At 38.1% G+C, this 17,381-nt stretch overlaps 1 protein-coding gene across 13 annotated transcripts in view; it reads right to left on the bottom strand.

Annotated features, from left to right (window-relative positions):
* Nucleotides 1-17,381, bottom strand: part of ERC1 (ELKS/RAB6-interacting/CAST family member 1) — a 282,848-nt gene that overhangs the window by 143,762 nt on the left and 121,705 nt on the right. For 8 of the 13 annotated variants that reach the window (XM_033057010.1, XM_033057019.1, XM_033057012.1 and 5 more), the window contains 3 exons: nucleotides 16,177-16,370; nucleotides 12,438-12,530; nucleotides 6,076-6,087 (listed from right to left, as the gene is read on the bottom strand). In XM_033057010.1, coding sequence (XP_032912901.1) covers nucleotides 6,076-6,087; nucleotides 12,438-12,530; nucleotides 16,177-16,370 — 299 coding nt within the window. The remainder of the gene's footprint in view (nucleotides 1-6,075; nucleotides 6,088-12,437; nucleotides 12,531-16,176; nucleotides 16,371-17,381) is intronic. The other 5 variants (XM_033057016.1, XM_033057020.1, XM_033057021.1 and 2 more) reach the window with 2 other exon arrangements.

Raw genomic sequence — 17,381 nt, 5'->3', positions numbered from 1 at the left:
CAGATGGGGTAGAAGGGGAGAGCTGTATTAGAAATCATGAAACAAAAATGTCTGAGTAAATTACTAGACAAATCTATTAAGACCACTCTGACCTACATCACAGAGATACTTTATTCCAGAAAGCAGCAATTCTTCTCAGAATTGTTTAAAAACTGAGAGTACATATAAAAATTTGCAAGAAATAAAAGTGCAGTGGACCCCGCTCCCCTCCTCCATCCCCACAATTTTTCTTCTTTCTTTCCTTACAGTTTTACAATGCTATGAAATAACAAGACCATTTTTTTTACCCTGTTTAATCAGAACACTATTACGCAGAAATTCTTACCAAAACCACACAAAAACTCTAGAGCTTAGGCATGAATACAGTTAACTTATCACAGAAAGTCAAAATTATGGAGTAATTCTCTTTGAATGGATGTCTGAAGATCAGCTGGTTCAACAGAGTGCTCAAAACAAGGCCAAGTGAGAGCAGGTTGCTCCTAGATTTGTTCAGATGAGTATTGATTATCTCCACATTATCTCCAGTGCTGAGGACTCCACAGTCCCCTTGGGCAATGTATCATTACCCAACTGATCACAGTTTTCCTGTCAATTATCTCAATGGGACTTATATTGGAAGAAGTTGCAGTTTGTGTCTGCTGCCTCTCCACCTTTTACTCAACATGTCTGAGAAAGTCTGACTCTGCCTTCTCTAGAAATCTTGGAGGTGTATTTTGTCTCATCATCCACATCACTAAAAGACACTGAACACTGCTGATTCCCCTCTGAGCCAGTCATTTCATCACTGAATCAATCAGATTGGTCAGGCTTGATTTGTCCTTGTAAATCCCATACTGGTTGTTCCCTATCACTTTCTTTTCCTTCAGGTTCTTGGAGGAGGATCTGCTCCAAAAAGTTCCAGCATGTGAAATTACACTGACTGGCCTGCAATCCCCCATATCGTTGTTCTCATTCTTCCTAAAGATGGGTGCAATGTTTGCCAGCCAAGGGGAACCTTCCCTGACAGGCACAGGCTTTTGAAAGTGATAGAAAGAGTCCTTGCTATGACATCAGGTGGCTCCCTCACCAAACTAGTGTTCATCTAGTCCAATTCAATCAACCTGCATACTTTTAGAAAAGACCTGCAACTCCGTCTAACAATCCTGTGGGCAATAATTCACTCCTGCACACCTTCCCATTATGATCTGAAAGGAGTCCTTACCAGGATAAAAGGAGGAAGAGTAGATACTGAGCTTCTCATCCTGTTCAGCAACTCTTTAAGAAGTCCTGCCTGACTGCATTCTCTGTAAGTATCCTATTACTGCTGAGTGCAGAGCCTGTTAAAGCTTTTGGTACTGTCACTGTCACTTATGGAACCGTTTGCACCAAGACTATTTTATCATAGACACATTCAGAATTTTAGCAGAAAGAAAAATCTAGCCATTTGAAGGGATAAAATTTTGCACAGAAGCTAATCTAGCCATCAAAGAAGGAAAAATAACCTTCAGATTTTATTCCTTAGACTAAATGTGATGTGACGCGTATGGGTTAGTCAAAATGTTTAATGTTGCATGAAGTTTGAGTGATCATTTCATTTAATCTTCTGATGATGACATGCTATGTAATTTGTTAGCTTTGGGATACAGGAAGATAAAGACACATTTTAAAATGTCTTCTAAAAATAACTTTGTCTTTCAATGTTTCAAATAATATGGTAAAAAAACTCACCTTTTTGTTATTTCTGAAAAAAAGGGAGTTGTGAAGGATTTCTCTCTCAGAGCATTTGACTCAGACCTCTTCAAAATTCACAGCATACTGTTACACAAAAATCCTCCCTAGTGCCATGTCATTTGTCTTTGCAATGTTACCTCAGTTCAAAATCCCACTGGCAACCACTTTGTGAATATGTGTGATGAAAACAAAGGAATAACACATAGAGAAAAATGACTCATCGTTTTTTCATATAATAAAATTAATTTCAGCAGGTAGTAGGAAATGAATCAGGTCATCTGAGACTGTAGAAAAGTGAGAATTCTGAGATGATGTACAGGTGTGAATAATTTTGATGAATTAAGATGCAGTCAAATGAGGCAAGAAAAGAGGACCTTTGACAGAAAAGGTACAGATTCCACTTGAAACAGAGGAGGAAAATAATCATCATCTGATAATCACTATACCGAAAGCAAATTTGAAAGGCTATGCCAGTGACTTGTTTGAAGGAAAACCACAGCTCTATTTTGTAACCTACTCATCACCACCAGGCCTGATGCCTTCATTTTTTCCCTTCCCCACTATCACCTCTAAGATGCAGTATTTCTTCTCATTCACAAGGATCAGATAACTCTTAAAAAAAGAGTACTTCTTAGTGTAAATAATTCCACAAAGCCATTTTTGCTCCAAGTAGAATTACAGGAAACGTACATTGAAGAGAAAACAACTACTACAGATTGCTGTCTTTTGGGGACAGCCAAGGAAATTTAAATGGAAACTTCTTTGAAGATGTTTCTGTCTCTGAGCTAAAACCACTGCTGACTCAACACGCTTCAGATATTTAGCACTTCCTGACATGGTTAATGACCAACATTGTGGCAGAGTGAAGACCTGGAGTCTTCTGGAGGTATGAAACTAAAGATCCAGCCACACTGGCAGTGAAATTTCTCCTGATTGCCCTGGCACACTGTCACGGCTTCCTGGAGGTCTAGCACATGAATCAGTGTGCAAAAGCATTTCCAGCACAGTGAAAAGCCCACAGGTACCATAGACTACTACTCTGCTGTTTTGGTTTGACTTTTTAAAAGAATTATTGAATAACACCCTGAGTTTGCTGAACTTGCTGAACATTTTATGTGATATTATCTGCTATTTTCTTACAGAAGGATGAAATTTTAAATATTTCCTTGGTGGTTAGACAAGTTCTGTTTAATATATGTTTAGGACTCTGGAAAAAAGACTGAAATAATCCTCTCAGATTTAGTATTTTGTTTTTACTTTGATTTTATAAGGCTACACTTGAGTTGCTACACTGACGTTTAATTTTACATGGACACTCTTAGCAGACTTTTACCTGGATTCATGCCACCAGCCTGTACTCATCTAATCACCAAGCCACTTTGCTTGTGGAAATAAAGTTTACAGTATTTCATTATTACTTCCTAGAGCATCAGATTCATTTTGGTACAGCAGAAAAATACAGAAAACTTTCTTCTAAGAAGTGGATTGCCTCCTTTAAAATATGACAGACACTACAATCAATTACATGATCCAAACTAACAGAAAATCTGACAGCAGAAAGCAGAACACTAAAAGACAAGCCTCCTGGGGGATATCTCCTGTCCAGTTAAGCTGTTTGTTACCTAGTGTGAGGCTGGAAATCTTAATTCTACACTATCAGTGTAGCTCATTCTTCCCTTAAAAAACTATGCAGTTGCTCAATATACTACCTGATAGTCAGTCTTTTTTTCTTTATCTATCTCAACTTTCATGACACATATTCAGAAGAACAGCTCAGAAGAACTGGAGCATATGAATTTATGGTATTTTTAATATTAGTTTCTCTGCTGCTGCAGGTAATGACATTGGTATAGTGTTATTTGGCCTCTTACTCTTGAACTCAGCCAGCATTGGGGAGTTGTTTATGTGAAGCTGTCATCAGCAGAGATGCCTAGCAAAAAAAATTCTTACAGAAAACTGCTTTAATCCCCTTGCTTTCCAAGACAATTTTATCTACTATGAATCAGCATGACATCCACTCCAGATCCTTAAGACTTCTGAGCAGTAAATACTCCTCACAACAGCAACAGTGACGTGGATTCACTCAGTGTGTCAACAGGAGAGAGATGATGAAAGCTTAATGGACAGATCAAAAAATTCAGAGGTATTGCACTGATTACTGTAAGCAAAGCTGTTCTTGATGAGAACAGAAATAATTCAGAAGATTTCTTCCTATTAGAAGACAGACATACCTAGCATGTTGTTGGCATTTTCGGTTCTTTTACAGGAGACACGTTTGCTTTGATGTCTGAAAAAACTGCTTTACATCATTCAGAGAAAAATACAGTTATGCCTACCATAGGTAGAATGTAACTTCACAGAACAGCTATTTCTTCATATGTTGCAATCAATAGTAATTAGGCAAACTCTGAAATGCTTAGAAAGAAACTAGTGTACTTCAACCACAGTAATTTTCCTGCTTGCCCTGAGGAGAATCCTTTTATTTTGTTTCTAGTCAGCATAGATTTTGTAGTTCCAAGAGCAGTCACTCCACCTACTTCCTTACACTCTCAATTTATTTTAACAAATAAATGAAAACTTCAGCAACTCACCATAATAATTTTAGAAATGGAAAAAAAAAAGTAATCCAAAGTAATTGATAAACTGACTAGGAAACTGTGAGGACAGAATCTCTACAATGTCTTAGAAAACTCCTCCAAGTTCCTAATCCTAACACTTGGTCACCTCAAATCACAGCTATATCTTCTCTAGCCAAAATTTACAGTATGCTCCAAATGTGAGAAATGAAAGTTAGGGTTCCATTACTTATGAAAAGAGAAATCACACCAGGTCTTAGAAAGGCCACAACCAAACAACACCCTAAAATTGTTTCCCCTCTTATCATTAATTCCAGCATAGGCACAGGTATTGATAAAACCCTATAGCCACATGGACTGAAGTCAAAAGAGCTTTGACAGCTGAATTCCATAACATCTAGGACTTTTTCAGTCAAAGCACAGCAAGCTCCACTCATGGTGGTAACTGGTAAATACAGACTGGCCCACAGAGTCCTGCCCGTGCAGCAAAAGGCAGAGAGGTTATTTCAGAGGAGAATGCTCACAGGGCAGGAAAAGCTCCCTGGTAGTTGTGATTTTTGGGATGTGAAGGGGGTCACTCAAGGCCATACCTCCTCTCCCCAGTAATTACAAGTATGCCAGTATGACACACTGAGTATGGAAGGTATTGATGGATAACAACAACATGATTAATTTCCAATCTTTTTCCAGTTTGTGGGAGGAAGAAAAACAACGCACCCAAGGCCACAAGTGCAGCGCCTGTGCCAAACCGAGGTCACGACGCTGGCTGACACAATTTAAAGGCGTCAGCAGCATCACAGCACCGGGGGATTCCAGCCACCACCACATTTTTCAGTGCTAACCATGAGCAGCAAAGTCGGATGTTGGTCGATAACTCAGAATTTTAGTCATTAGGTAGTGGCTTTCTGGGCAAAGACACTGCCTGAAACAATTATGATCATTCCTTCTTCAGGAGTCACGGATGGTTTCTACTAACAGACTTTATCAGCAAAGGCTAAAATCCAACATGGTTGCAGAGCTTTCAAAGGCAAATGATAATGTCCTCTTACTTTTATTATTTAGGCTACAGACGTTTACTCCGAGTTACTCTACTCAAATCCCAAAATCTGTGGTTAGCAACTGCCTTTAAAATATTAAAACAGAAAAATGAGCCATGGCTGAAAGACTCAAAACATATTGTCCCTGAGTAGTTTTTCTTCAGTGGTTTATCACTCTGTGTCTTCCACAAATCCATCTTCTTGCTAATTTACTTATCTTTAACCCTGAGCCCTTGGTTCTTTCTGACAGCACAGCACATTCAAGCTGAACCCAAGCGAGTTCTGCAACATCACTGTAAGGTTTCAGGCACAGATGCAACGATAAAGATCCAGCAGTTAAAGTCTGTACGACCAGTATTTCAAAGGAACCACTTTTGCACTCCACAGCATGTGTATGTATCACAGAACATGGCTAATAGCCAATCTCTCCTCTTCTTCAAGTAACAGATAAAACCAGTAATATTTAAACTGTCTTGCTTCAGCTTCCTACTCCTGCAGTTTTCTCCCTTTAAATACTTCATTGGTTAGTTTCCCCCTTCTTCCCAGTGCACAACAGCATTGATTTACAACAGTTTGATATAAATTCCTTCCTTCTAAACATGTACCCTATTCAACCCATCCTCCTACACAGACTTAACCAAATCTCTGATCTTTTATTTTGTAATCATGTAATTTGATGTGCAATCTTCTGTAAGATCTCAATTTTAGCTGAATACAGTCTTATAAATACCCTTTTAAAAGTGGATACTGACCTTGAGGTGAGGCTGAAGGCAGCAGCAAATCCAGGAAAGAGATGCGAAAGAGAAAGAGTTAAGAGTTTGTGAAAACAGAGTCCAGAGATAAAGCAGTTCAAGAATAAAGGACAAAACAAGCAGATATAAATCAGGTAATGACACACAGACACACAATCATTCACAAACACAGAGCTGCATGTTTTATAGACATCTTAAAAAAAACCACCAAGAAAAAGAAATAAGAGAAAAAAAAACCCTTTAGATTAGATTACACCATTTCATTTAGAGGCAACTTTCTGTAGAGAAAATAGTCTCCAATATGTAACAGTTGGGAAAAGAAAATAAGCCATCTTAAAGAAAACTCTGGATTTACATCACATCACATCATTAACAAGTACCCTTCTTCCAGAATTCTAAAGAACATTTTGAAAATAGAGTTTGACTATCTGAGATGAAACCTGTCTTGCTTTACATCTTCTAAGGGCTTATTTTCTCTCCATGAGCAAGACATGCAATTTTTTCACGTTTCCTGCAGATCATCCCAACTTGTCTAAACAGACTAAATAGAAAGGGGAAAAAACCCCAACCACCAAGTAAAGTCCTTGAGACCTAAAGACTTGTTAAAGTTAAAAGCTCATCTTTCTTAATTTTGACATTGAAGTTACAGCTTCCAAAGAGAAACAAAAATAGCAACTCTTTTCCTGCCATATAATTCTCCTGTATAAGGTGCAATCTAAAAACAATAATGACCGAACAGGTATTTTTTGACAGTTCTCTCCAACATTGCTCAACAGCAGAACTGACCAAGACAAAATGCTGGAGTCCCCTGTATAACATGAGGTCCCATAGGTTCATTATTGCTTTTTTTTCCCCCCAAATGTCACCAGTATCTTTCAGAGGCATCTGCATCAATTTCACTGATACCAGCAAGGTAAGTCAACAAGAAACCATAAATACACATCTTTTCAATCTGGTTTTAAATTTGATGATTTTCAGCCAATAGAAGAGAGGCAAAGGAAATGTACTTCTGTCCAAAGTAGCAATTTGGCTTTTACATTTTTTTGTACTTCTTCTATGGCAAAACTTCACTCTAAAAAGGCAGGATATGGGCTGGATAAAAATATTTCTATAGGACAGGCTAACTGCTATATTCTCTATTACTCTTGGTATGTGGAGGCATGTAAATGAAATTTGAAGTCCTTATTTATGGCATATATTTTACTATCAACTGTGTAGGGTACTGGATTTGTACAAGCAGCTGTTGTTGGTCTGTAACAGATTAACTAGTGCAAAGGTACTTTTCTTTGGCTTCTGAACCAACATTCTTCAAATCAAGCTCTTCAAGGACAGCTGTTGTAAAGACTGAATTATTTGGGGATTTGGGGAAAGATGAGACTTGTAAAATGCCAAATACCACATCTTAGTGTTTGATCTTGAAATAACTTGAATGTTCCAAAAGCCTTGGTTAATTCATACAGAAAAACATGTAAGTAACAATTCTGACTGAAATCCAAGACTACAAACAAATTTAACAAAAGGGAACAAAAATGTGAAAATAAACAGTTGCTTAAATATGGGAATAAATATGGTAAGGAGAAAAAATTAGGACTTCTCATTTTGTGTTTCAGGGATCCTTTGCAATTCCTGGTTGTGTTGTAATGATGTGATATTTTTTCTTCAGTTTAACAGTGAAAACCATACAGGCTATAACTCAGAACAGCACAGTAGAATTTAAATGGACCATACAGTTCTTCCAACTGCTATTAAAGGCAGCATCTTTTGCTGGCACAGTATGAAGTCAAAACAGTATGTACAACACTATGCTGAGGTCACCTGCAACTTTGTGTGTGCTACAGAAGTATTATCTAACCAGCTGCATGGGTTTTAAACAGAGAATAATTATTGCTACATCTCCATTTTGTTATGGAATATTTTTTCTTCCAAAGAAAAATACGTTTTGTGTACTGGCTAGTCCCTTTTCCAAGTTTTTGTTACAGAAATACAAAATATTTTTAGCAGCGTGGATTTTTAGAATAATATTCATAATATTTATCCAAACAAAATAAGGATTATGTCTGAAAGCACAATAAAATTTGAAGAAAAGTCTGTAAGTGTGCTGTCACTCAAACTAAAACCAAGGCAGACACCTGAAGCTGCCAGCTATTGGGAAGTAAATGGTGATCTGCCATGGACTGGAGGTGAAGCCTCAGTTCATGGGCTACATCAGTGAAATTGTACAGAGGAGCACAGCAAGCATCGGTCCCAGGCAGCAGCCCCAAGCAAGCAGGACCAGGTACACACCGAGACATGCTCATTACAGAGCAAAATCACAAGTTTTAGTCTGCACTCTTTCCCCTGGAGCAAGAACACGCACTTGCAGCATTCCTTACAAGATTCAGCAGCAGCGCTCCTGCCCAGCCCCATTAACTGTGCACTCTGATGCAACAGTCACACAGGGAGACAAGACAATTGCAATGCCAACTGGCAGTCTCAGAGAAACCCACTTTGAAATACCATCTCGTGAATTTTAAAGACAGAGCCAACTTAAATCTGATCATTGAGTGAAGATCAACAAAATGAGATTAAAAGCTTATGCATTTTCATTAAGAAATCTGTATTTTAAAAGCTGTTGGTTATTCCAGCCACAATTTTTCTATATGCTTGTCTATTACAGGGAGTGGAATGAGCCTGCTACATTTGTCTCAGATGTACTAAAGATGTAGTTTATGTAATGATTTTCAGTCAACCTTCGAATTCCCCTTGTTTGACAGTGAGTGATTGTGTATATTTATTACTCTGTCATTCCTTCAAAGCAGTCTGACAGAGAACAATAGGCATTTGATCTTCCTTGTGCCTGTCAAAGCAGAAAGGCTATTTATGTTTACTCCTTTTGACACGTTTTCTTGATAAAAAGAATGATGGTTGGTCTTTTTTCTAGGTTGGTATTTAGAGGGATAGGGAAGAGATGGAAAGGCAGAGACAGAAGGTTTGTGTATGCATCCATGCACACATGTATGCATGGATGTAAGAGCCACAGATGGCCACAATAGAGCAGTAAAATTACTATTTCACTGGCTTATTGGCAATTTCTGCATATTCCTTTTGTTCTTTCTGTACTTTAAGACAATGCCAGGATCTACCACTTTCATTTTTGCTATATCAGTTGTATAAAATATAGATTTGGTGGGTTTTTTTTTTACTCCTTTCACACTAAGTTGTGAGTATGGATATTCCCATACTGCTCAAATATGTTGACTAAAAGCTACAAAACAGCTTTTGAAGAGATGTAGAGAAGGCAGGTAACAATGAAACTGATATGCAGACGAGGCTCATTATTTACATGATGCTCTTTCTCCTCACGTTTATAATTATTTTAATTATATCACAGCTCTTATACTCTACTGATCTAACAGCTGGATTAGGAAATATCTGCTAAACAAAATCCATTATTGCTACAATATAAGGCAGATGACAACTCATACTCATTACAGATAATAGGCATGAGAGGGAGTGCTTGCAAACCACCCTGGATTTAATGATAAAAACAAGCAGGACTTCAGCACTACAGAAAATTTGGCAGGAAAAGAAGCCTTCAAAAAAGTTCACAATCAGTACTTCTCATTATTGATATTTCTCTAGGGCAGGGCCCTTCCTGGAGGATCCAAGGTCAGATCCTTAGTCTTAGGTTAGCAGACAAACCATGCTTTCAGACAGCCCACTGCTGAACTTAACAAAGGAGATGGTCTGCACTCAGTTCCATGGACACAAATCACTGCTTAACAGTGTCAGTCCTGCCTGCTTGAACACAGATATAATACCAGGTGGAGGGGGTTCACTGAGGGGGTAACACAGCCAGCTCACTCAGCCACAGCCTGCACCAGCCCTGACCTCTCACCATGCCAGGGGCTGCACTAATTGGGCTTCTTTGACTTTGTATTTTAGAACAGCTGTTCCTGCAGCATCACAAAGTTTCAGTTTCTCCCAAAAAACAGGAAGAGGGAAAGAATGGGAAATAAAGGACAGCTACATAAAGAACAAATAGAAGAAGGAGACACCATTGTATGAAAAAGGTGAGGATGAACTGAGGACGCACTGTAAAATCACTGTGATGGGGCTTTTATTTGGTGCTCTGTCCAGATGGATTTGCAATTACTGGCTGTGCCTCTGTGTCTCTCTTTTATTTTCTTAGATGTAGTTTCAAAAGAAGTTAGTCTGAGTGTTGCTCTTAAGGCACTTTAACAAAGACTGGTTTCCAGAGGGCAGACAATTGCTTTCTGAAAATCAGCATACTTTCAAATGTCTCAAGTTAAATACCTGTAAGCAAATGTGCCTGCATCTTTTATTCTTATCTGTTTAAAGAAGTTGTGTAGATATGAAATGTTTTTTGTTTCCCCCCTGTGCAACTTGAGTTGGGACTTCAGGTGTGATGCTGATCTTTTACGAAGATAAAGCAAGACTTAGAAAAAACAAATTACTTCTTCCTTTCCTAGCTTGGAAATTATGAAAATCTTAATATTCAACAGATCTGTGTGCTCAGAGGTGGAGCTGGGCTAACTATGGGTCTGACCACTTCTTTCCATTACAAAACCCTGTCCTCAGCTGCTTGCCAAATATTAAAAACTTGTGCTGCAATTTCCCATGACAGGTTCAATCTAACTGGGGATTTTTGTGGAGAATTTCAGCTGTGTCCTTCACAAAAAGCAGCATTTTTATGGGAAAAAAATCTTCATCTACAGTTAAAGACAATATCATTTCATATAAGATGTGAATTAAAATTACAAGGCAATCTTCATTTCAGAATATCCTAAGTTGTGAGTGTTTGATTAGTTCCCTTAAGCTACAGATTTTTCAGGGAAGTGGGTGAAAAACACAACAACAGATTCTGCCTTGTAATAATACCATACAATTATAAGATAAATACAGTTGATTTGCTTTTATGTTTCATGGCACCAAAATGGATTGAAGTATTTTAAAATAATTGTTTCAGGTTTTCCGATGCCTGAATCACAGTTTAATTTATTTTTGGAGGACTGCAATCAGTTAAGACAATACAGAATTACAGCCATACCACTTCTCAAGGTTAATTTTAATGGTGATGATTATGACTTTATAAACACCTTTCATTAATTTGACAATGTATCTTTTACTTTAAATTATTTATATGCCTTGATGTGGTTCTTACTTAGGAATGCTCTAAAAAACTATTTAAAATTCACAGAAACAGCAAACTTGAAAACCAAAGAATTATTCCAAGATATGAGTAGCAGCTTGAAAGAATTTCAGCTTCAAACTGTTGACTTAGAGCATAATTTACTAGTACAGTTTCCTTTACACTATTCTAGGCAACTGTAAAGTTGATGGAAAATACAGCTAATTTCTCTCTCCATCTATCCTTCACAGAACACTACAGAAACATATCTGTCTCAAAGAGAGAAAAAATAGGATACCGCATTCTACTGTCCACATTTTTTCAGCACTCCTCTGAGATCCCCCAATGTTTTTTAATCTTTTATTTACTGTTGAGAAGAAATATTTAAGATAAGGAGTATACCTTTTGGCTGCTACAAATCAAAAGTTGGAAAGTTTCTTCTTGAAAAGGGCATCCTTAAATTCTATTCAGGAAAACTCTCCAAATTCTCTTCCTTAAAATAGCCACTAATTTCAGCTCTCTTTACAGGACTGCTGGTATTCCACAGCTGAGTGCTGTCTTCCTTGGTTCCCAAAGCAAAGTTTCCTTCAGGAAAAACAGAAGCCCTGTGTCCTTACAAGAACCACCTACTTTATACAGGGAGTGTGCCAAATGAAAATCAATTTTAAGCCTGCAACTGGAACCAGGACATCCATATATGTTCACTCAGTGCTCACTTCTGTACACAGATACACTTCTTGCCACCTCTCAAGTACAAAGCACATTATGTGCACACCAATAAAGCTGTGTATAAACTACTCTGAAGGCTGTGATGGCTGTGTCCCACATAAGAAGCATTACCTTTTGTTTAGTTTCTTATTACAGGATAGTCATCACAACAAAACTCAATAATAAGTCAATACTGACCTCTATCAGTGACACATTTTAGAACACTTGAAGAACACTGAGTTTGAGCTGCTTTTCAGGCAGAACTGGTAGCAAGAGATTGCACCCAAAGGTAAAACACAGCAAGAGAATTAGAATTAAAAAGCAACAGCTTCTGTCAGGTTTGAATCAGGGCAAACAGTAACAAACTTCCTTTGGACTGTGGTCAGAAGCAGCGCTTGTACTCGACATAAGCAGGTCCTGTTGAGCTAGTGAAAGAAGCAGCATTGCAGCAGCCCCACACAGCAGCAGCAGCAGCGCCACATTCCAGCCCAGAGGAGGAAACAGAAGCCTTGAGGGCACTCACTTTCCCAGGAAGTCCCACACAAACCCCCCTACGTGTTGCGGTGCGGGCACCAACACCTGGTAGGGAGGGTGCAATTTGCGGGAGCCGTGCTTTCTGAGGAAAGGCACAGACACAAACATCCCCCGACAAACAAAACAAAACAAAACAACACAACTCGGGGGAGCAGGATGGGACAGGGGGGAGGGAAAAGCAAGGAAGGAAAGAACACAAAATGAGAAGTTACAGAGAGACAGGAGGTTATGGAACAGCAATACAAGAAGCAAACAGTTAGTTACAAAGGAAGTGAATAAACAGACAGCTACAAAATCCTCAACACCACTGCAATAGAGGACAGAAACAAAACTTACAGGGCTGTTCACCACAAAAGAAATGTGGACTTAGGGCCTACCTTCCCATAAGAAAAAGCAAAATCCTCCCCACACCAATGCACTTGTGCTTTCAACCTTGTGTTCACTATAGAGTATTTTTCAACTTCTGCATAGCATGCACCATACTTAGTATGTTCTAATATCTTTTGTCTCAAAAGCAATGTCTCCCACTCAGTAATTGCAACAGCTACTGAAGAATGGAAGCATTCCCTCTTTATGTTAACTTAAGCGCAAGGCAGCTTTGCTTGCACTGCAAAGGTTAAAAGAACAATTTTCTGCTTTTAATTTCATCTTCCTCTCCCTCTTGTCTTTTCTCTTTCTCTGCTCCTCTGTGCATACCTCCCTAACAGGCGACACATCTGTTCTGTGGATGAAACTGTGATAGCATTTCTCTCTCCCTGACAGCATATGGTCTAGCTGTCACACTGAACTAGCAAAACTGAAAACTACAGAGAAAAGAGACTCTCTCTTGGAAAATCCCATTTTTTTCTAGTGTAGTTATTCTCTGTATGTGACTTTTTTCTTCTCATCTTGTTGCACATGGAACACTCACTGTTCCTGACAGGCACAGCAATATTTGCTGCTTAGCTGGCTGACAATTGCTTCTGCAGGCACTAAGGCTCTTCTTTGCACAACACAGTTTGATCAGCTGTAAAAGCACTAGAAGACAAGATAATTTCTAGCTCACTCTGCATGGACCATAGTTTAGGAAAGACTTTTAAAACACAAAATTATCTATTTTTTCCCCCTGGATACCAAGACTCTTCTTGCTCTAAAATATGCATGTAACATGCCTGAATATATAGGTTCAGCCATGAAAGAATATTTTATAAACAAGCATTGTAGATAAAAACAGGACCAACCTATACATGAAATAGGCATGATAAAATCTCTGCTTTGTGCAAAAACCCACAACAAGAAAGCAAGCTTTCAGGGAATACCTATTCAGGGGAGCAGCTGAAAACAACTAAGGTCAAATAGAAATTCCAACAATTATTCAGAAAAAGAGAAATTACCAGTCAAAAGCTCACCATAAAGTATCTAGAAGTTTCTATGTCTTTCTCCAGTGCTGTTTTATATTACAGTTTCACCTGAAAAATCATTTCAGGTGTTGATACCTGGCTAACTGACCACACTAACAGCATCCAGATTAGACCTTCAGATCATGAAGACTTTTTCTATTTCCACTTAGAGTGGTTATAGAACATGAATATTCTTAGATTTTTCTCCTCCCCTTGATTTATTCAGCTGCTGGAAGTCACATGACTTTTCTTTTACACACTTGAAATACCTATTCTAATTACCAGAAATAAGAAAAAAAAAATTTCATCTTATCTCAGTACCGTAGAAAAGATAAGTTAAAAAGAGAAGAGGACCACTCAATTTTTGGCAAGACTGAAGATCAGGTGGTCAGAAGGAAAGGATAAAACTGAATAGTCAAAGTATTTACCAAATAGTTAGGGAATGGTACCTAGTCATTTGGGGTTTTATGCTTTCATGGTAAGACTTTAGCCTGGGACTGAAACATCAAGAAACTATCCTGTATTAGGAAAAAAAAGTGCTTTGCAGATGTCTTAAAATGCACCTTATCCAAGAAAAAGCTTGCTTTCTAACTTTTTGAAGATGGTGTAAATGCTTCTATCTATAAAGGAGGAGACCCATCCTAATTTCTCTTGTTATTTTTCCTTTGTAAAATATAAACTTCTTTGTTTATAGGACACTTGTGTCTATTCAATTTTTGATGCTGTAAGTCAAATAATGATTCATTTCTGAATGCTAATTAATTAAAAAATGAGCTTGCATTAAAAGTTTATGTAAGAAAATTCTCTCCCTGCCATTTTAATCTCCTCTAGGAATCAGGCTGAGGAACGATGCATATTTCTGACTTTCTTTTCCTAAACAGTAGTTACTTCTCCATAAAGAGAAAAAAAAATTTAGGCACTTTGGATATGTTTGTTCCCCCTATCTTACTTCTGATAGAAGCTTGATGCTTGTACCTGTTCCCTGGGCAACTTGCCTGCCCTAAAGAGGATGACACGGGGATGGGGACCCTAACAGGACTGAAAAAAAAATCACACAGACAAATAACTTGCAGCTTTCTCATGTCTATATTCTTTCACCAGCCTGCTGCCTGAATGTTCTGCTGATTGCATTACGTACCAATGGGCGAACAATGCACCACTTATGAAAAATGGAAAGCCATTTTAGAAGAATATATCCTGGCTTCTGGGTGTTCGTGCTTATGCCACAGGCATGAAGAATTTCGGTTAAATAACTTATAGAAAACTAACAGGATTTTGCTTACAATCACAAAGAGAGAAGAGACCCAGTTGGCAAGCTGAACTGTTCCAGAGCTCTGTACATTTCAAGGAAAAGAGAATGGACTCCTGAGAAAAGAGTTTTTCAAATCATTCAGAGGGGCCCATAATTTGACAATCAGCAAGCCATGAAAAATAACCACTGATTGCAGAACTTTTAATGTCCTCCACTTAGTTGCTCTAATCTTCCTGACACTAAATTGTAGAGTAGTTAAAGAGTGAAAAGACAGAAATTAGAAAGGCTATTCTGGCACAAGGCAAATGGGAATAATCAAATTTCCATTTTGCTGCTTCAAGTTGGTGATTTTCCATTGGGAATGGAAAAGTAAATAAAAAACCCCAAACAGGTATTACTGCCCAGAAATCTGTTCTTGGGCCACTGTTAAGATGAGAAAATGACAAAACAGAATCCAGTTCAGGTCTTACCCAAGATCTACCACCTACAGTTGTGATACAAATGTCATTAAATCATAATAAATTCTAATTTTTTTCTTGGGACACTATAGTCTTGAGCCTCCTGGCTCCAAGAGAAAGATGGAAAATGTTGAAAAGTGCTGAATCAAGTTTTGTTTGTACAAAACCAAATGTGCTCATCAGATTCACCTGGGCCAAAGTTTACCTGTGTCCCACAAGTTATGAGGCCACTTTGTCAGAAGAATCTGAGTAAATAGTATCACAAGCTCTGAAAAAATCATTTTTCTTATTTGTTTTTGTGAGAGCCATGCCTAAGGAATTAATTATATCGAAACAATGAACTATTTTATAAACACACCAAAATGTCAGCAGTTTTTCTACCCCTGCATTCCCTTACAGCTCTATCTACCCTTCTAGCTCTACCTACGTCAGTCCTATTTTTGAGAAGTCAGGCAAGAAAAAGCACATGGTGAGACATCCTTTTCCTAACAGTGTAGCAAATAAAGGATCAAAGACAGAAAAACTCTAAGCAGACTTTCCCAAAACAGACACGTTAAGGTTTTTAAGACAAGAAAAACAACATATCTCTAACATTTGTCAGCTCTTTTGGTTCCTTTTCTAACTTCACACCATTCTCACCTTTCCAGTTCTGCTATCTTCTTATCCTTGTCATTCTTCTCATTCTCCATCTCTTTCAAGATCTCCAGAAGCCGATCCACCTCAGCCTGAGCCTTGCCAGACTCTTCCCGGTACCGTGACACCTCCCTTTCCAGCTGCTGCATTCGGTCGCTCAGCTCAGGACTGGCCCTCGCCTCCAGCGTTGCCTCATGAGCCTGTGACAAAAAGATTCAAGAAAAAAAGACACTTCATTCACATGAACATGTTTTACAGACTCTCAGACAATTCCAAAACGCTATCTGGATACCTATTTCAGAATGGTAAGATAAATAATTACACAGGGATATGCAAGGCCTATGCTATTTTTAAGTATGGGGAAATACTCTGCAGTAAAATAAATATTAAAAACAAATACAATTTTTTTTAATTCAACCTAAAAAAAAAGACATGAAACAGAATCAAAAAAGGAAAAAGAAAAATTAAAAAAAAAGTTTAACTTTGAAAGAAAAATAATAGCAAGCATGAGTGTAAAATTTCCTAAAATACACTTATAAAACAATGATAGGACTACAGGTTCAGTTAAGGTACTTTTAACCTATATATTCTAGAAAAAGAAACCACAGGTTAATAGCCTTCAATAACTACATCAACATGCAAAGTGTCACACCTTTGCATAGATGGTGCTGATGTGCTCAAGCCCTTGCTAGTTCTGTGAGCCACACAGACAGGGTTAATAAACATGGTTACCTACTGAAATTATCTTTGCTTAGTTACCTAGGAAATACAGTTTTCAAAATCCGGCTATTGGGACAAATGTACCTCCAGACAGGATTACACGATCCCAATGAAGAGATTGTTTGGGGAGGTTTTTTAATGGCTTGGTTTGTTACAGAAATCACTAATTTATTAGTAAAACTATTTCAATAGTTTCCAAGCATGTAAGAGACAGGAAGAATGCAGTATTCATGCTGGAAGTTAAACCAGCCGACAAAGGACTATCCTTTTTCTCTTACCCTGCCCCTTTGCTCTTGGATCTTGAACTGCAATTTGATATCAATTAAAGCTATTTCAAAATTGCTGAAAATTGCTTCAGGAATAGCAAGTTTGATAGAGTTATTCTGATGATCAGAATTGCCTCCAAAACCCAAGGCCTTGATCTTCTCAAAACAAACCTACAACAGAAAATAAGACTACAGACTTCTTCCTTCTGTGTGCAGCTGTGGAAA

Source organism: Catharus ustulatus, chromosome 4 (assembly GCF_009819885.2).
Source record: "Catharus ustulatus isolate bCatUst1 chromosome 4, bCatUst1.pri.v2, whole genome shotgun sequence".
NCBI classification, from domain to species: domain Eukaryota; kingdom Metazoa; phylum Chordata; class Aves; order Passeriformes; family Turdidae; genus Catharus; species Catharus ustulatus.
This window is presented reverse-complemented; position numbering and strand designations above follow the sequence as displayed.